General features: G+C 40.1%; 1 protein-coding gene across 1 annotated transcript in view; it reads left to right on the top strand.

The window, feature by feature from the left end:
- The first annotated feature begins 4259 nt into the window (after positions 1–4259).
- Positions 4260–21382, top strand: part of smg5 (SMG5 nonsense mediated mRNA decay factor) — a 29880-nt gene continuing 12757 nt past the window's right edge. The window contains exons 1-11 of the mRNA XM_061882340.1: positions 4260–4662; positions 4926–5024; positions 11899–12022; positions 14465–14621; positions 16517–16606; positions 16680–16769; positions 16838–16916; positions 17615–17740; positions 20159–20227; positions 20410–20630; positions 20716–20853. Of these exons, the coding sequence (XP_061738324.1) occupies positions 4598–4662; positions 4926–5024; positions 11899–12022; positions 14465–14621; positions 16517–16606; positions 16680–16769; positions 16838–16916; positions 17615–17740; positions 20159–20227; positions 20410–20630; positions 20716–20853 (1258 nt within the window). The 5' untranslated portion in view covers positions 4260–4597. The remainder of the gene's footprint in view (positions 4663–4925; positions 5025–11898; positions 12023–14464; positions 14622–16516; positions 16607–16679; positions 16770–16837; positions 16917–17614; positions 17741–20158; positions 20228–20409; positions 20631–20715; positions 20854–21382) is intronic.

Here is a 21382-nt window from a genome sequence, read left to right as displayed (position 1 = left end):
GTGTGCGTGTGTATATATGTATATATATATATATATATATACATACACGTATAAGTCCAAATGTGTACATGTATATGATATATATATACATACACTTGTGTGTATATATATATATATATATATATATATATATATATATATATATATATATATATATATATATATATATATATATATATATATATATATACATATATATATATATATATATATATACATATATATATATATATACATATATATATATATATATATATATATATATATATATACATATTTGCTACCGCTTATTCCCTTTGGGGTTGCGGGGGGCGCTGGTGCCTACCTCAGCTACAATCGGGCAGAAGGCAGGGTACACCCTGGACAAGTCGCCACCTCATCGCAGTATGTGTATATATATATATATATATTTCATATACATGTACACATATGTACTTATACATGTGTGTGTGTATAAATATATATATATATGTATATACATTATATATATATATATATATATATATATATATATATATATATATATATCCATCCATTTTCTACCGCTTATTCCCTTTGGGGTCACGGGGTGGGGGGGGGGGGGGGGGGCGCTTGTGCCTATCTCAGCTACAATCGGGCGGAAGGCGGTGTACACCCTGGCCAAGTCGCCACCTCATTGCAATATGTGTATATATATATATATATATATATATTTCATATACATTTTATATATATGTATGTATGTACACATATGCAATTATACGTGTGTGTATATGTATATATATATATATCCATCCATCCATTTCCTACCGCTTATTCCCTTTGGGGTCACGGGGGTGGGATGGGGGGGTGGGGGGGCGCTTGTGCCTATCTCAGCTACAATCGGGCAGAAGGCGGTGTTACACACTGGACAAGTTGCCACCTCATCACAGGGCCAACACACATAGACAGACAATATTCACACTCACATTCACACACTAGGGCCAATTTAGTGTTGCCAATCAACCTATCCCCAGGTGCATGTCTTTGGAGGTGGGAGGAAGCCACGACTTCACGGGGAGAACATGCAAACTCCACACAGAAAGATCCCGAGCCCGGAATTGAACCCAGGACTACTCAGGTCCTTCGTATTGTGATGCAGACGCACTAACCCCTCTCGCACCGTGGTATATTATATTATATATATATATATATATATATATATATATATATATATATATATATATATATATATATATATATATATATATATATATATATATATATATATATGTATATATGTGTATGTGTATATGCACATTCCACACGAAACTAGCGGCAAAAAAATGGATTTGGTCACGCACTATTCAACGCTACAGTCCGCTGTCCTGTCTTTAAAATCCCTACTTCCGGTTTCAATGTCAGAATATGAAAACACATTTGTTTTGCTCGTTTGCTTAGCTTATGTTGATATGTGCATAAATATTTCTGCAGATTGCAGTCCTTGTTGTGCAGTGTCCAAAATAGTTTCTGCGTAAGGCTCCAAAGACATTGCAACCAGTAACATGCAAACCGGTAGCTTATGCCCCATTTTACTTTGAAAATAAAACTTCCGGAATCTGCCAATTAAATAACATCCCGCTGCATGTCGACATTCAAAAACCTAAACGGGGCTACTGTGGCCAGCTGGGTAATGGAGTTCTTATGGTACCTATCTCATAACATCACTAAATATCTGCCTTAGGTTATCTAGAAGGCCTTACTGACAACAACTTGTGATCTGATTGGCTATCACAACAACTGTCTTTTAAATGTTTGTGTCCCTTCACTTACAGTGCACAGACGCCTGCATTTTTTATTTTGAAGGCTGTAGGCAGATTTCGTACAGCATGGCAACATAAGTTAGCTGAATTCTGATTGGATAAAATCTCTATCACCTAAAAACAACAGTGCTGCAAGGAGGATAATATGACATAAAGAGAATATGAATATTTTTGGATATTTAGGGAAAGTAAAATAAAAAACACTTTTATCTTTAATTATGATCATGATTTCTGGTTATGTTATGCCAGCAGAAAAGGCCTTGCTCGCCCTGACGGCACACCACGGCTGGGAAATAAGTTAGCGAAAGAGAAGGTTAGGTTTGTAGTGAAAGATATTTTATGACTGCACTCAGAACACGTAGGTAACAAAGCATTATCCATCCATTTTCTACCGCTTATTCCCTTTCGGTGTCGCGGGGGGCGCTGGCGCCTATCTCAGCTACAATCGGGCGGAAGGCGGGGTACACCCTGGACAAGTCGCCACCTCATCGCAGGGCCAACACAGATAGACAGACAACATTCACACTCACATTCACACACTAGGGCCAATTTAGTGTTGCCAATCAACTTATCCCCAGGTGCATGTCTTTGGAAGTGGGAGGAAGCCGGAGTACCCGGAGGGAATCCACGCATTCACGGGGAGGACATGCAAACTCCACACAGAAAGATCCCGAGCCTGGATTTGAACCCAGGACTGCAGGACCTTCGTATTGTGAGGCAGACGCACTAACCCCTCTGCCGCCGTGAAGCCCACAAAGCATTATAATCATATTTAAAAAAAGACAGTTGAATAAAAGTACATTTAACAGAGTAAGGTTCCACCTCGGTCCACACTCCATTTCAGTGGGTGGCAGAAATGCACACCAGAAGGTTGCTTGCCAACCGCCATTAAACAAAAAGATGAAGAAGAAAACATACACTATCCATACCTGGCCATAGACATCAATGACCGCTCCTGCTATTGGCGCTGACAGGACGCGAGGCCGCCATCTTGGAGTGGTGATCCGCTCCACTCAGTGCAATTCATTTGGCAGGAGCAATGAACTGTCAGCGCATTTAATTAATCTAAACTCACTATAATTCTCGCCCGGAAAAAGGTGGAGTGCCATCCCGGGTTGGGGAGGAGACCCTGCCCCAAGTGGAGGAATTCAAGTACCTAGGAGTCTTGTTCACGAGTGAGGGAAGAGTGGATCCTGAGATCCACAGGCGGATCCGTGCGGCGTCTTCAGTAATGCGGATGCTGTATCGATCCGTTGTGGTGAAGAAGGAGCTGAGACGATCCTACAATGTCCATCCATCCATCTTCTTCCGCTTATTTGAGGTCGGGTCGCGGGGGCAGCAGCCTAAGCAGGGAAGCCCAGACTTCCCTCTCCCCAGCCACTTCGTCCAGCTCTTCCCGGGGGATCCCGAGGCGTTCCCAAGCCAGCCAGGAGACATAGTCTTCCCAACGTGTCCTGGGTCTTCCCCGTGGCCTCCTACCGGTCAGACGTGCCCTAAACACTTCCCTAGGGAGGCGTTCGGGTGGCATTGTCATGCCAAATTTCTTCCCCCCTACAAACCCCCCCCCCCCCCCCCCCCCATTTACTTACAGTGTCACGATTAAAACAGACGTTTTGTTAAACCTTCCCCTCCCATTTACTTCCGGGGTCATGATTAATACAGACGTTTTGTTAACGCTATATTATAAAAATATAACGCTATATCATAAAAATATAACGCTATATTATAAAAATACAGACGTTTTGTTAACGCTATATTATATAAAAAATTTAACAATTTACAAACACAAGCTATGGGATGACACATTTACTTTCGGGGTCACGTTTCCTCTTATGTCATCCCATAGCTTGTGTTTGTAAATTGTTTTTTTTTAATTTTTTCATAATATAGCGTTAACAAAACGTCTGTATTAATCATGACCCCGGAAGTAAATAGGGGGGGGAAGGTTTTTGTAGGGAGAAGAAATTTGGCGTGACAGCATCCTGACCAGATGCCCGAACCACCTCATCTGGCTCCTCTCGATGTGGAGGAGCAGCGGCTTTACTTTGAGTTCCTCCCGGATGGCAGAGCTTCTCACCCCATCTCCACCCGGTGGAGGAAACTCATTTTCGCCGCTTGTACCATCTTGTCCTTTCGGTCATGACCCAAAGCTCATGACCAGAGGGGAGGATGGGAACGTAGATTGACCGGTAAATTGAGAGCTTTGCCTTCCGGCTCAGCTCCTTCGCCACAACGGATCGATACAAGGTCCGCATTACTGAAGACGCCGCACCAATCCGCCTGTCAATCTCACGATCCACTCTTCCCTCACAATGTTTCCTACTCATTTGAGTAGGAAAAAGCTGAACATCAGCCCGGTATCTTTGTTGCCTGTCAACTTTCAGTTTAGGCTGCTCGCCGGCTCCTCATCACCACTTCAAGATGGCGGCCGAATTCCTCGCGTCAGGCAACCCAAAACGTTGAACTCTCGCGTGTTTTCTGAATTCTCGCAATATTCAAGCGGTCATTGCCTGGAAGAAGAATGGCCGCCCTGATAGCAATGGTTGGACCGAGGCTCAAGAACAGAGGCGAAGCTAGGCGCTTTAACTGACCGGAACGCGCGCACATTACCGGGCACCCCTCTCACCCGGTATTCGAAACGGATGGGTAGAGGGGGGCCTCGCCACCGTTGACACGAAACGAAAGAGACTCGCCGACGCTAACGCTAGCTGGAAGGCTAATGCTAGCTGGCTAACAACACGGTTGTCACTGCCGGCCAAGCGAACCCTCAAAGGCCGAGGCAAGTGGCTTTTGGAGCGGACACCGACCAGGACAACATGAGCGGACCGGGACAGGACAACGAGCCGGAGGCGAAAGTGCTTCTCATCAAGCGGCTTTACAGGTATTAAAGATCCCCTGCTTATTTAACGTCATTACGTTTTTTTTCATCTTTAATTAAGGGAAGTCATTTATTGGCTTTTATACCACGTCAAGTAGTCGCGCAACAGAGGAACACCTGCCGCTAAAGTAAGTTCTTGTCAAGTGTGCGCGTCCGTCATAGCTGCTTGTGGCTTAGCAGTGAATCAGAAAGTCATGTGGTCTGTATTTCATGTTGTTGTTTAGTCTTTGATGGCATTACCATGTCGCCTGCTTCGTGCTCTGCAGGGCGGTAGTGGAGTCCGTGCACAAACTGGACGTCATCATCGGCAGCAAGGCGTCCTACAGGGAGGTCTTCAAGCCGGAGAACATCAGCCTCCGAAACAAGTGGGTTTGATTGCTTGATTGAGACTTTTATTAGTAGATAGTACAATACATATTCCGTACAACAGACAACTACCGTATTTTTTGGAATATAAGTCGCAGTTTTTTTCAGAGGTGGGTAGAGTAGCCAGAAATTGTACTCAAGTAAGAGTCCAGTTACTTTAGAGATTTATTACTCAGGTAAAAGTAAAGAGTAGTCACCCAAATATTTACTTGAGTAAAAGTAAAAAGTATGTTGTGAAAAAACTACTCAAGTACTGAGTAACTCATGAGTAACTTGGTTACGGCAACAAATAAAACACAAAAACATAAACATAGCAATGAGCAAATTCAGAGCCAGGAATATCTCTTAAGCAACTAAAACAATACTATACATTAAATAATAGTACATTAAAATAAAATTAAAAAATGGCACATTGAGCCACAATAACTTAACAGCACCGTAACCTCAGTAGGCATTCATTGATTTGATTGATTGATTGAAACTTTTATTAGTAGATTGCACAGTACAGTACATATTCCGTACAATTGACCACTAAATGGTGACACCCCAATAAGTTTTTCAACGTGTATCAATTACTTAGTAAATGACCAAGTCGAGGTGATCTACCTCATATATACATACACACACATATAATATATACACACACATATCATATATACACACACATATCATACATACACACACACAAATCATACATATATATATATATACACATTTATATATACAGTATATAATTTATATTTATTTATTTTGCCGTTTTTGTTCACATATTGAAGGTGTTTTAATGAATATACATGCATGTTTAACATATAGATTCCTATCTTTAATGAAGACAAGAATATAAGTTGGTGTATTACCTGATTCTGATGACTTGCAATGTTTGGAATCAGACGTCCACTTTTTCAAATGGAGGAGAAAAAAAGTTCCTCCTTGAAAATCGTTGGTTTTTGGCATCTTATTTGTCCATCTTCCATATTCGTTTTTATACACTTTACAAAAAATACATTGGCGGCAAACTCCGTAGCTTGCTAGCTTGATTGCGCCGGCTTTCGGAGACTCTTATTTTGTTGGCACAGGCGCGATGGAGCGGCACTTTTATTGTGAAGACAGGAACTGTGCGATCAGTCTTTAGGCTTTTGACGGGAAGTACGGTTGAAATAAAAAGTGTCTTTTTTCCTTTACACTTTTGATTGATTGATTGATTGAAACTTTTATTAGTAGATTGCACAGTACAGTACATATTCCGTACAATTGACCACTAAATGGTAACACCCCAATACGTTTTTCAACTTGTTTAAGTCGGGTCATGTGACCGCCTGGCTCTGTTTGATTGGTCCAACGTCACCAGTGACTACATGTGATTGGTGAAACGCAGTCATGCGTAGATTGTACTTTGAAGCTCTGTCATTAACCAAAACAAACCTTAATAGATCGATAAAAAAAGTAGCGAGTAGCGAGCTGAATGTAGATAAATGGAACGGAGTAAAAGTAGCGTTTCTTCTCTATAAATATACTCAAGTCAAAGTATTTTTCATAAAAACTACTCGTAGAAGTACAATTTATCCCAAAAGTTACTAAAGTAAATGTAACGGAGTAAATGTAGCGCGTTACTACCCACCTCTGGTTTTTTTCATAGGGGGGGGTGCGAGCTATACTCCGGAGCGACTTATGTGTGAAATTATTAACATATTACCACCGTATAATATCAAATATTATTTATCACATTCACGTATGAGACTGTACGTTCATCCGTCCATCTTGTTGAGTCGTGACAAAACACAAGTTGTAACACGTCATACACAGCATTGGCAGCTTCTTCATATTTTTATGGATAAATGGTCGTCGTTTGGGTGTTTGGTTGCATGCTGTGGATGCTGACTGCGGCTTGTATGATGCTGACTGACAGTGCTCCAGCCGGGCGGACTCGCCGGGTTCACCAACTGGAAAGACATGTTTTTAATGGTATGTTTTGTTCTTGTTTTATTTTTTCCAAAATAAAGCTTAGAGGAACATTTTTAGGATATTTGAGATATTTTTCAAACCTATTATGGTCAATATTGTTTAAACAATAGACTATATACAGCAGGGGCGCTCACACTTTTTCTGCAGGCGAGCTACTTTTCAATAGACCAAGTCGAGGAGATCCACCTCATTCCTATTTATAATTTATATTTATTTATTTATGATAGAGACATTTTTGTTAACAAGTTAATGGTGTTTAATTATAATACAAGCATGTTTAACACACATAGATTCCTTTCTTTCATGAAGACAAGAATATATGTTGGTGTATTTGATTCTGATGACTTGCATTGATTGGAATTAGACAGTGGTGCTGATAACGTCCGCATTTTCAAATGGAAGGGAAAAAAAGTCCTCCTTTCTGTCCAATACCACATGAAAGTGGTTGGATTTGGCATCTCATTTGTCCAACTTGCATACTCGTTTTTAAACACTTTGTTATGAGAGTAGCATATGTGTGTGGCCCTTTAATGTCTGGCAGCAGGTGAGTGACGTCAGTGAGTGTGCGGGTGGGCAAGCAAGTGAGAAAGCGGTCGCTGAGGGTGGGGGAGAAATACATTGGCATCAAACTCCGTAGCTTGCTAGCTTGTGCACGCTAGCTTTCTGAGACTCATATTTTGTTAGCACAGGCAGGATGAAACAGGTCTTTTATGGTGAAGACAGGAATTGTGCAGTCGGTCTTTAGAGTTTTGACAGTAGGTACGGAGTCTCTAGAAATAAAATGTGTTTCTCCGCGTCCGCCTTGTTAGTGATTTTTTTCTTAATTATGAGCTCGCTGCAGCCAGCGTCATCTCACAAGATCCTCGGGTGCCGAGAATGTCAAACAACTGACGAATGTGAAGTCTTGGTATGATTGATGATTGCTCATTTTTATGTATATTTTTTAATGCCTGGCTTGAGATCGACTGACACACCCTCCGAGATCGACCAGTCGATCGCGATCGACGTAATGGGCACCCCTGATATACAGTATGTCCATTCATACAATATATTACTTAAACTTGTTTTCAAGTAAAAGCTATTTATTTTGAAGGTGTGGCGGCATTCATCTTGCCGATCATTTACATATAGGGAAAACCTTGGTTAGTATTTTGTCACAATTTACCACAGTCTGGGTACTAGACAGGGATGTACTGTGGGTACAGGAAGAATTCAGACCCCTTTAAATCATTCTCTTTTTGTTTCATTGCAGCCATTTGCTAAAAATCCAAAAAGGTCATTTTATTTCTCATTAATGCAGACTCGACACACCATCTTGACAGGAATTTTTTTTTTTTTGCTAATTTCTCTTTGAAAAAAACTGAAATATCAAATGGTCATGAGTCACATGCTGTCTATTTCTTCTTGTCCTCCTTGAGATGGTTCTGCCCCTTCATTGTAGTCCAGTTGTGTTTAATGAAACTGACTTAACTTGATTAGGAAAGGCACAGACCTGTCTATGTAAGACCTTACAGCTCAGAGAAGTTGAAGGAACTGCCTAAGGCAGGGGTAGGGAACCTGTGGCTCTTTTGATGACTGCATTTGGCTCTCAGATAAACCTTAGTTGACATTGCTTAACACGATAAGTAATGAATAATTCCGCTGGTAATCACAGTTTTGACCGATTGATTGAAACTTTTTTTAGTTGTTTGCACAGTACAGTACATATTCCGTACAATTGACCACTAAATGGTAACACCGGAATAAGTATTTCAACTTGTTTAAGTCGGGGTCCATGTAAATCAATTCATGGTACCTGTTAAAAACAATGTTGACAATATAAGACATTCTCATGCATTTTTATCTGTCCATCCATTTCCTACCCCACCTGTTCAGGAAGTCGCATTAGGAAGTATTTTTTATTGGTTAGTTTCAGAATAATAATGTTATTAAAAAGAACAAGATACTTATTATACTGTAAAAATGTTGGCCTTACTTAAAAATGCACGCATTTAGTTGTATTCAGTGTTAAAAAGTATTATATGGCACTCACAGAAATACATTTTTAAAGTATTTGGCTTTCATGGCTCTCTCAGCCAGAAGGTTCCCGACCCCTGGCCTAAGGAGCCGAGATACATTTTCTACAGTTCTGTTTTTTTTCTGTCAAGATAGGGTGCTGAGTGTACATTAATGAGAGAAAAAAAATCTTCCATTTAGGATCTATGAAGACCACGGTGCTCTTAGGAACATTGAGTGCTGCAGAAATTATTTTGGAACCATGGCCAGATCTTTGCCTTCCCACTATTCTGTCTCTGGGCTCCTTAGGCAGCTTCTTCAACCTCTCTGAGCTGTAAGGTCTTACCTAATTAGACAGGTCTGTGCCTTTCCTAATCAAGTCCACAGCATTTTGTTAATGTGTTATTGTGTATAGTGAATTCCTAAACGACATATTTCTGCTCAAACTCTTAATGGATCTGTCAGCATCTACATGTACTTATGAATGTACGTAACTTTAAAAGATAAATATACTCCCTCTATCAAAATGTAAAAATAAAGGTAAAGGCATCATCCATCCATCCATTTCCTACCACTTGTCCCTTTCGGGGTCGAGGGGGCTGCTGGAGCCTATCTCACTTACATGTAATGTCAAAAATCTGACACATTGATATTATTAAAGAATTTAAAAAAACTAATATGTCTTTAGATATATGGAAACTAATATGTCTTTAGATATATGGATAATGTTTATCTCTGGCCTTTTTATTAGACTTTACATATGACACGATGGTATTACGTTCACAACCCAACACTGCTTTACCTAACACTCAGTAATCATGATTTCAATGTTGATAACAATAATCGTAACGATTACTTTGGCCATAATTGGCAGCCCTAGATCTCATACATGAACAAACACTATTTTTATCTATATGGTCAAAAAGTGCAGTTACGTTTTATGGCCATCTATTGACATCATTCAACATTCTTATGTATACATGCATGCATGCTTTGGAGCCCCTGCCTCAAAAGAAAATAATGTTTGCCTTGGTGCCCTTCTAACTTACCTTGGTGTCCTAAAATATGAGCCCTTCTTTAAGGCAACACTTGCCTTGACTTTAAAACGTTAAATTTGTGGCCTGCTTGTGTTGTGAACGACATCATCCATGTAACATCAATGTACAAACAAAACAGAGGCCGCATCTTGAGAGGCTCTGTCTCTCTTTTTTTTTTTTTTTCAAAAGCTTCTCGTCAAGCTGAGAACAGCACAGCACACTGCCCCCCTTCACAACAATAATCCGGTGCACCACATCCGGTCTGATTGTACCAACAAAATAAAGGTTTCAAAAATGTACCTTTGCTCAGGCTAAATGTACTTAAAGCACTTATTGATACAGTTACACAATAATTATGCTTTGATCTAAAATACTGGTCAAAAATGTATTGCACCAAATAAGTGAGGATTTTTGCATTTAATTAAGACATTTTATTGAATTTTATTTGGCACAAAAAGCAAACACACTCGGTGATAGTAAAATAAGTGTAAAAGTTAACGCAATTATTAAAACAATTAAATTGCAAAACCTTAATTTTATTGTTTTTAATATTGCTATTGTTATTTTTAATTTATCTGGGGATAGGTTGATTGGCGACACTAAATGGTCCCTAGTGTGTGAATTTGAGTGTGAATGTTGTCTATCTGTGTGGGCCCTGCGATGAGGTTGTGACTTGTCCAGGGTGTACCCTGCCTTTCGCCGAGTGCAGCTAACATAGGTTCCAGCAGCCCCGCGGCCCCGAGAGGAACAAGCAGTACAAAATGGATGCATGTTATAGTTAAGTATTATTTAAGTTATTTATTTGTATCTGGGTTTTTTTAAACTATATTTACAGTTGAATTTTGGTGGTGCATTAAATACTCAAGTTTTGAACTTAATAAACGTGCAATTACAATTGCAATCAAAATCATCTTTTATTATTATTTTTGCCAAAATCGTCCAGCCCGAGTCTGTGCACACTGCAGGCCTTTCTTTGCGGCAGCTTCTTTAGCAACAGGCGTCCTTATCGGCCTTCAAAACACGGCCATAGCCATGCTTGAGTTTCAGCTGGCTGATAATGTTTGATGTTGCTAAATGTTGTTTGCCTCCTTCCGAATGTTTGCAGAACCTTTGGTGCAAATAGCAGGTAAAATGTCTTTCTTTGCTACAGTGAAAAAGTCTCGCATGATGGGCACCGTGTTTGTTTACAGTGAGCTACGACAGACTTAAAGCACACTGAGCTCAGGTAGCTAGGGTAGGAGACAGGTAGCACTTAATTTGCTCACCTTAACGCTTCTACAGCACTGTAAGGGTAATCTCGCTTCGTTACCGCGTTTAAAAAAAACGTTGATCAAAGCTTATTTTTAATGTTACCGGATTTATAAGTATATCATTACTCATATTGGCTCGAACATTTGTTATTCCCATTGTTTTTATTCTTTTTGTAATATTTCTCTATTTTGTTTCCTTTTAAACCCCCATTATTTACTTTTTACTTTTTTCTTTAAATTGATCTCAACTCTGTACACTGCTGCTGGAATTTTAATTTTCCTGAAGGAACTCTCCTGAAGGAATCAATAAAGTACTATCTATCTATCTATCTATCTATCTATCTATTATCTGTTCAATATTTATCCTGCAACTCTAAATATTTGATATATTGTCTATGGATATAATTCCTGTATTATTAATATATCCATACCTTAGTGTTTGTAAATGTAAGTTGTTTATTTGCCTATTTTTTTACTCTTTTATTTACTTGAAATTTGTATTTGTGCTATGCTCCTGTCTTTTTCTGTTTAGGACAGCCAAAAGTGCAGTAACAGTAAACATTGTGAACAACGACGAACTCAACATTCCTCCCTCAATCTTGCCCTGACTGACTTCTTTTTCTTGTCAGGCTGAGGGAGCTTTGCGTCAAGCTGATGTTTCTCCACCCTGTAGACTATGGCCGCAAAGCAGAGGAGCTGCTGTGGAGGAAGGTCTACTACGAGGTCATCCAGGTCATCAAGACCAACAAGAAGGTAGCTGCAGGCGCTGACGGATATTGTCCGAGGTGTCCCGTTGAGAGGTGGGCTCCAATGGGGGTATTTGTTTTGACACCGATCGATTCCCGCCGGTGCTACCGGACTCAGCCAAACTACCTCTTGGTAATGTTGCAATTTTCACTGCCACAAAAGGAATTGACTTAAAAAAACAACCTCCAATGTAAGTTAAGTAAGGTCCACTTTACACAAATGCACTCGCTTGATGCTAATATACACTGGCTTTGCTATTGACACGTTACTGACTAGCATTAGCGATTGTAACTTTTTAATTTCAACACCTTCAAACTACAACTAAGATGCATTTTGCCATCAAACAGCTGGTGTGTAATTAGTACATACAGTATTAACACTTTGTAGGGCGCAACGACTGAAATGACCACCACACCATAAACTATACACTACTACCATTTAACGTCTTGGACTTGCAATTGCAACATAGTGGTATAATTGCAAATGATACTCGGAAATGTGATAATGAAACAAGATTACCATTGAACAGCAGTTATCATAATCGGCTCATTTTTGAATTATTTTATTTTTTTAAATAATATTTATTAATGCTCACAAAAGTACCGTAAAGTGGTACCATTGAGTACCGGTATTGATTCAAATGTGAACGGTACCCATTCCTAATCCCAATATAATTTTTTGTTTTACTTTCGCGACAATATCAATACTAGCGCCTGGAGTATTGGCCGATAGCGATATTAATCCAATAAGATATTACCTTGAATCATAGTACATACTTTTATTTCTCTGTAGTGTGAAATGTTAGAGAAGGTTTGATTAGTGTAATTACTCAGAGAACAAGCGGTCACAATAAATGTATTTGATGACGCAATAAGTTGAATGATGCGGACACGTTTGTCACTGGATACTTTCTAATATGCATCTGCCTTGATGACTTTGTATGTGTAATATGCAAGTATAATTATTTGATATTATTTATATTGACAAATGTTGTGCCAGCAACTTTAGGGTTGCAGGTTCGATCCCCGCTTCCGCCATCCTAGTCACTGCCATTGTGTCCTTGGGCAAGACACTTTACCCACCTGCTCCCAGTGCCACCCACACTGGTTTAAAGGCCTACTGAAACCTACTACTACCGACCACGCAGTCTGATAGTTTATATATCAATGATGAAATATTAACATTGCAACACATGCCAATACAGCCTTTTTAGTTTACCTAATTGCAATTTTAAATTTCCTGCGAGTTTCCTGTTGAAAACGTCGCGGAATGATGACGCATACGCGTGAAGTCACGGACTGTTAGGAAATATTAGCACTGCACGACACACAGCTAAAAGTCGCCTCTGTTCATGGCGTAATTACACAGTATTTTGGACATCTGTGTTGCTGAATCTTTTGCAATTTGTTCATTTAATAATGGAGACTATAAAGAGGAATGCTGTTGGTGGAAAGAGGTGGATTGCAGCTGCCTTTAGCACTGCGATGCAGCCGGTGTTTCTTTGTTTGTTGTGAAGCAGCGAACATGTTTTCTCTACGACAACCAGCATGTATTTGGATGGGGAAATTGTGATATATATCTTACCGAAGACATCAGTGGATTATTCGTCATCCCGCAGCAGCTGTGAGCTTGGCTCCTCTGCTTCTCTCTGAGACATTGTGTGTTCACCGCAGCCATCCGACCTCGAGGTATGTCTTTACAATCTTTACTTTACAATCTTTAAAATCTCACTAAAACACTATTAAAACAATAAGCAGATAAGGGATCTTCCAGAATTATCCTTGTAAATGTGTCTAATTACATCTGAAACGCTCACACTGCCGTTGCCCGGAGCCGTCCCTTTTTTTTAAATTTTTTTTTATATTACTTCACTATCAATATCCTAATTCACAAATCTTTCATCCTCGCTCTAATTAATGGGGAAATTGTCGCTTTCTCGGTCCGAATTGCTCTTACTGCTGGTGGCTCCCATTAAAAACAATGGGAATATGTGTGGAGCCCTGCATTTCGTGACGTCACGCGCACATACTTCAGGGAAAGGCAGGGCTTTTCTATTAGCGACCAAAAGTTGCAAACTTTATCGTCGATGTTCTCTACTAAATCCTTTCAGCAAAATTATGGCAATATCGCGAAATGATCAAGTATGACACATAGAATGGACCTGCTATTCCCGTTTGAATAAGAACATCTCAATTTAGTAGGCCTTTAAATGTAACTTAAATATTGGGTTTCACTATGTAAAAGCGCTTTGAGTCACTAGAGAAAAGCGCTACATAAATATAATTCACTTCACTTCAGTATGTTTAGCTTGTCTTACTGTGTGGCTGCTCGCTCCTAGGAGCAGATAGCCTGTTATGTTTAACTTTTGTAAATTACTTAACTTGCCATCTTTTGAGTGGTTTTATCTGTTGAGATCCATCCTGTAAGTCATTTTTTTTTTGACCACAGCACATCCACAGCCGCAGCGTGCTGGAGTGCGCCTACAGGACCCACCTGATTGCCGGTGTGGGCTTCTATCAGCACCTGCTGCTCTACATACAGTCCCACTATCAGCTGGAGCTGCAGAACTGCATCGACTGGACCCACGTCACTGACCCGCTCATAGGTCAGTGAGCACACGAGTGGAACATAAAATGTTGTCTTGCCTGGGACAAGGGTTGAACGGGATACCGGTACTAATAAAGTACCATGATACGAATGAATTGAGACCGGTACTATACTACCTTTTGAAAAGTACCGGTACTTCTCATTCATTTGAGAGCTGAGGCGCATGATGTTGATTGTGCCAAAACGCACATACAAAGGGCTTACAAGCATAACGTCGTGGTGGGGAAGAATTCCAAAAAACGGCAATTCTACAGGTTAATAAAGAGGGTGCGTGTAGCGTAATATGGAGGTATTTGGGCTTCAAAACTAACAATAAAGGTGACACTTTAAACAGCAGCTGCTGCAATGCAGATGTTTTACACCTGTCCTGCTTGTCTGCTCCCAGACTGTGGTCAAGGAGTGGAGGGGGAGACGTTCCCTCCAGGGCCGATGTTTGGTCGGGGGTAACACTCTTCACCTTACCCATAAAGCTCCACTCTTTGGTCGGAATGACGAGGCCGTCGATGTGTTACAACTTGGTCACTTTATTTAGAATTTCCACCGGGCACAACCGGACATCCACCTTGCTATTAACCGTTACCTCTCCTTACTTGTCTACTCACTTACTCACATCAATCACGCCTGTGACGTTGCCAAAGAAAGACACAATTTATGCCACGCCTTCTTTGTCTCATATTGTCCACCAAACTTTTTTTGTTATGTGGAAATGCACAAATGTGAGCTTTGTTGATGTTATTGACTTGTGTGGAGTGCTAATCAGGCACATTTGGTCATTGCATGAGTGCAAGCTAATCGATGCTAACATGCTATTTAGGCTAACATCGTTATGCCTCAATTGTAGGTATATTTGAGCTAATTTAATTTCCTTTACTTATGTCCTATTTGTGTTTAATTTATATTTGCATGTATTGTGACTAGAGGTGGGGCAAATCGATTTTTAGATGCATTGCCATTCGGGACATAGGTGATTATAAAATCAATTAGAAAACGTCAATAATGAATTTGTATTGTAAATAAAGTAATGCAGTAAGTTCTAAAATTTGGCTGACTGCGAGTCACCTCAGCAGAGCCACCTCACCATCTTTTTTATTTTAGGGCACTTATGTTCCAATTTTGCACACATTTTCATAAATGTAATACTTGTAGAAATTAATATAACTGTTTTTTATTATAAATGCACTGTTTTATAAAGTTGCAGGTGATAAACGTGTATTTAGTGAAATGAAAATAAATGTAAAACTGAATCAATATCTATAGATTAAAGATGCATCAATAATAAAATTTGTATCTTATCTTAGCTCCTGAATCGTAATCAAATCGTGAAGTGGCCAATGATTCCCACCCCTACTCATGACACATTATCTGTATGTAATATTGGCCGCATTTCTGATAGTTGTTTGTGTGCCATGTTGTTCTAGACCACAACAAACATTACCATTTTTTTCCAGACCACAGCAAACGTTGCCACGTTGTTCTAGACCGCAGCAAACGTTACCCAACTTGCAAAGATTGTAATAAATCCATCAGAACAAGACAGCCTGCCGTCTTCTTTAACTTGGACACACATCTTTGGCCTCTCTAAGCCAGTCATTTCCAGGAGTTATCTCACCCTCTGGGAAGCTTTATAATATTTTCCAATTTTGTAAAAATGTTTAGAATAAATATTATTTTTCAACATTTCTGTCAAGGAAGATCTGTGTCAGCCTGTGACACAGTCATTTGGATAGTAGGCTAATATAGACATCATGTGTTGCCTTCATTATAACACTTATATAAGGCTTTTATTTTTTTTGCAGCTCCAAACAGATTGTTTTGGTCTAAGATGGCTCTTTCAACATTTTGGATTGTTGACCGCTGTTCTAGGTGAATCAATTACTTTTTTGTTCCGTGCAGGCCGAAAGAAGGCGGTGTCGGCCTCCCCCAAGGAGATGGAATGGGCGCAGATGGCCTGTCATCGCTGTCTCGTCTACCTCGGAGATCTCGGTAGGTATTGAATCAACAAATTAATCATCGAAACTCGTGTTTTCGGCTCTCAATGCACTGCTGTCGTTTCCAGCTCGCTACCAAAATGAGCTCGCTGGGGTGGAGGCGGAGCATCTGGCTGAGAGGTTCTACAATCAGGCGCTGTCTGTCATGCCGCACGTGGGTGAGTGACTAGCCCACACTAGCAGGCGTACTCGATTTTCAGGTGATATTGAAGCCTCTCCTCTGCAGGGATGCCTTTCAACCAGCTGGGAACTCTTGCAGGAAGCAAGTTCTACAATGTTGAAGCCACCTATTACTATCTACGCTGGTGAGTAATGCTTAACAGGATATCCTGTCCTTAAAGGTTTATTATTTAAATTGTGAATACGTCTAAGAATGTCCCACAGTAGTTTTTCGAAAGTGTGTTTTTCAAAATCAAGCCTTGATGCTGGAATGTAACACTTTAAAAAGTGATTTTTAGTTAACCACTACTGTGTCTGCAGCTTTAAAGTAGCAGTAGAGTGTAAAAACAAGTTGACTTAATATGCTAATTTGTGTTTCATTATATCTATTAAACCATATCCAATCGTGTTTACAATCTGCAAAGTATGTGAAAATACCGTCTAAACATCACAAAATGCCACAAATGCAGTGGGCCATTTTGAATATTACGCTTCAAACATCTTCGGTAATTCCCTTAGATTCTACTCCTCTGTCGTAATGCTTCTGCATTCTGACCATATTATTAGATCATTCATACTGGAAATCTGCAACCATGTGAATGACATTTATCATTCACAATTCTTACGTGATTCTTGTCCATCATTAAAAAATAGCCTTTTCCTCATGAGCTAGCGTTTGAGTGGAGCAAACAAATGAGGGAGATGATAGAATGTTCTCATATTTAGTGCTCATCAATGGTCTCTAGGCACAGATTACTGATAGAACACCATTAAACGTCACTTTTGCATAATAGATAACCTATTAGTCCCACATTTTGACAGAAACATCACTTTCACCTTCTAGTATCCAATCGGAGACCCCCTTCGAAGGCGCCTATGGCAACTTAAAGCGCCTCTTTGACAAAGCGGCCAAGATGTACCACCAAGTGAAGAAGCAGGAAATGAAGAAGCTGTCGCCGTCTCGACAGAGGTGAGGAATGCCACTCGGTATGTGTCAGGAATCTCTCAAGACCAAGGAAAAAAAAACACACGCTTGTGTTAGGGGGAAGGGTGTGTTTATATGTTAAGTTCTTTTTATTATGAATATTATGTATGGTTATGGTATTTTAAATATGCACACAGTTACAGTGTGGTGCATCTCATATTTACAGTTTCAATTTTCTAGACAGAAGCATAGCTTTATGTAGAGCTGAAAATTCCAGAAGCTTCCACTTGGGTTGGGCAATACATCCGGAAACTGTATCACGATATAAGTGTTTTATATCAGTCGATGGCAGCAATTATTGATATTTTTATGACCTATGGAAAATAAGGACCATTTTTGAGAGAACTTTTTTTTTGCAGGCTTAATGGCAGGAAGTTATGGCTGCATAACATCTAATTTGGTCTGTTATTCTTATATAAGTATAAAAAGGAATGTATTTATTATTTCAATATTATTGGACCAAATTATTAATATTTCAGGGTCGCACATTCTTTGTTATATTTTGTCATTTATCTTCTTGTTTCCGTATGCCCAAATAAGGAACGGACGAAGGTTGAAAGTAAAGAGCACCTCAAGACTACAATCTGTTTAAGAAATACATATATATTTCTTTCTCAGGGTTTCCCACTATATACATGGTGGTGGGGGTGTGGCCAATATGATAGCATCATATATATTTGACATAATATAGATTTGCAATTTTGCATCCATTTTATTTAAAATGGATGCAAGATTGTTGACATGTATATTTAAAAACAAATATTAGTGTTATTAATATTGTTTTCTTGTGTCATCAGAATCACAATCGGCTTTAACACAAGGAATTTGACTTGGTAGATTGTGCTCTCTTTGTTCAATCCAGTTTCAATTGTTGCTTATAGTAAAAGGTAACACAGGGTACTCTTCATTTTACCCTCCTTGAATGTTGCAATTTAGTTTGCCAAATATGTAACAGTCCTTTGAATTACAGTTGAAAATAATAACTTTAGGTGTTGGTGTTATTCACAATGAATTCACCTTAAAACTAAACACCCTAAAGAGTTTTTGGAGTATAAATATTTGGGTTTTGGCACCGACCGTTTGGAGTAGACTGATGAAGCCTCCCCGGATGAGCAGCGAAACGTCTCCAAGACAAACTAAGCAGTCCAGTTGCGAACGATTGAACGCCCTGAGATGAATGAGAAACTTCATAGGTACACACTATAGAAAGTACATTATTTATACGCATGAAGTGCACATACATGTAGGAATCATGTTAGATTAATAATATCATTTGGAATAAACTGAAAAAAGCAATCCAATGATGCAGGATGAAGGTTGAACTGTAATGGCGCTAGCTTAATGCTAGCGTACAAGAGACTATCTCATAGAGAGGCTTACTCAATTTTAGCATGGCCAATTGCAGGCACATATATTGTTTATGAACAATCCTTCAGACATTCGTATCTATGGAGAATTTACAGTCTTCAGTATTGCTAAAATACATATTTTTGGAATGTGGGAGAATACTGGAGTGCCCGAAAAAAAAAACATACCCACGGAGACAAACGCACACTCCACAACGCGATGTACAAACAGAGTTTCGAAGACGCACATGGCATAAAGTTAGACGTTATTGTCTGTAGTAATGGCAAAAGATTTAGGGTACTTGACACTGGCTAGAACAAGTTCTAGTGCTTAGTCCTATACCAATACAATCAGAAAAAAAATCACAAACAGCAAGGAAAGATGCCTTCTGTAGTCATTAGTAATTGATGTGACCTCCCATTACACTGGAGCGATGGCAGAGAGCTGCTTCCCCTAAAACTAAATTGAATGGAACCCTATTTAATGTTGTGTCCTATTTACTTTACTACGCCTAAATGAGTGGCTGTAAAAAAGGTCATTAAAGCAACAGTAAACAAAAGCTGCTGGTGTTTAGGGTTGGGTATCGTTTGAATTCGAACGATTTCGATTCTTTGTTTCGATTCCGATTCCTGACGATTCTCGATTCCGATTCTTCTTGTACCATGCCGGGATCAATGTGTTTTCCAGGTAGTCCCTGGAAGGTGGTATATATTTTGGGTTGAGAGTTTTCACCATATCCCTGAAAACATGTAATGTTGCTGTTACTGTTTAGCCCAGTATCAATTAACTTAGCTCTAACGTTATTGCTTAACTAACCTAAATGTGCTTCTTCATTGGTGTTCAGCGGCTTCTTCTTCCGGTTGGCGGACTTATTATTTTTTTCCAGTCGGCGGATTGGCTATCGAAACTAGGAATCGAAATTTAAACTTTTGAACGATTCCGGGAGAATCGGAAAGTTAGTCCCGGTTCCAATCGATACTCGATACCCAACCCTACTGGTGTCCTATGGAGCGCATTGTATATGAATTTAACCATGACTTCCCTGTTCTCCCTCAGGTCCAGAGACATCAAGCGCCTCCTGGTGAGTTTCATGTACCTGCAGAGTCTGCTGCAGCCCAAGAACAGGTGAGCTGTGTGTGTGTGTGTGTGTGTGTGTGTGTGTGTGTGTGTGTGTGTGTGTGTGTGTGTGTGTGTTCATAGTCGGGACAAGTGGATTATGAGCAAATAAACTTTGTAAAGCGCACTGAAAAACCTGTTACGTTTCCATGGTCGCACATTTTCTAATCCCGTCACCCTCATGTGTCAAGCCTGATGGAGGCGGAGCTGACCTCGCTGTGCCAATCGGTGCTTGAGGACTTCAACCTTGTGCTTTTCTACCTGCCAACGGTGCCAGCTCACACCTCCCACTCCCTCAGCGAAGAGGAGGAAGAGCAGCACTCCGAGGGCCCCTGCGCTGTTCTGCCAGACACGCTTGTTTTCAAGATGGTGGTCATGTGCCTGATGGTGGTGCACAGCCTAAAGAGAGGAGGTGGGACCAACTGGACAGCGATCAACTTTGCGTGTGGTAGATATTGTAGATATGAACAAAATTGTGTGTTATGTTTTTTGCATAGGGTCGAAGCAATATAGCGCATCCATTGCCTTTACACTAGCGCTGTTCTCCCATCTGGTCAACCACGTGAACATCCGACTGCAGGCTGAATTGGAGGAAGGGGAGAGCCAGGTGCCTCCGCTAAACACCGACGCCGCAGGTGACATCCCAGTACTGTGTAGGAACAAGTGAACATGTTCATGCGTCGCCCCTACATAGACTTTGCATAATGGGTGTAACTGTTGTCGTGGTGCATACCTGACTAATGATTGTAACAAACATGCTCTGTGCTCGTCAAACATGTCTGTCTTAGGGCGTACTCACACGAGGTCACTGGTACCGTGTCCTGGCCCACATAGATGGGATGTTTAGATGCCGCTAAAGTTGCAGTGTGTTAAAGAGCGTTTTGTCGTGCCTCCGTCCTGCTTTGAGTACAAAAGAAACACACACACACACTAGCTTTGCGTATTGTCAGCTTATGATAACGGTTTGGCGGAGTTTAGCTACTGACATTAGCCATCATCGGATTTACCGTATTTTCCAGACTCTAGAGCGCACCGGTATATAAGCCGCACCCACAAAATTATTTATTTTTTTTATATATGTTTGTCCATGTTTTAGCCACACAACTGCAAATATACATGTTGTGAAATTAGTTGTTTACACATAAAAAAATCTGTAAATGTTTA

This window comes from Nerophis ophidion, linkage group LG21 (genome assembly GCF_033978795.1).
Source record: "Nerophis ophidion isolate RoL-2023_Sa linkage group LG21, RoL_Noph_v1.0, whole genome shotgun sequence".
In the NCBI taxonomy this organism is placed as follows: domain Eukaryota; kingdom Metazoa; phylum Chordata; class Actinopteri; order Syngnathiformes; family Syngnathidae; genus Nerophis; species Nerophis ophidion.
Note: the sequence above shows the minus strand (reverse complement) of the source record. Positions and strands in the feature narration are given on the sequence as shown.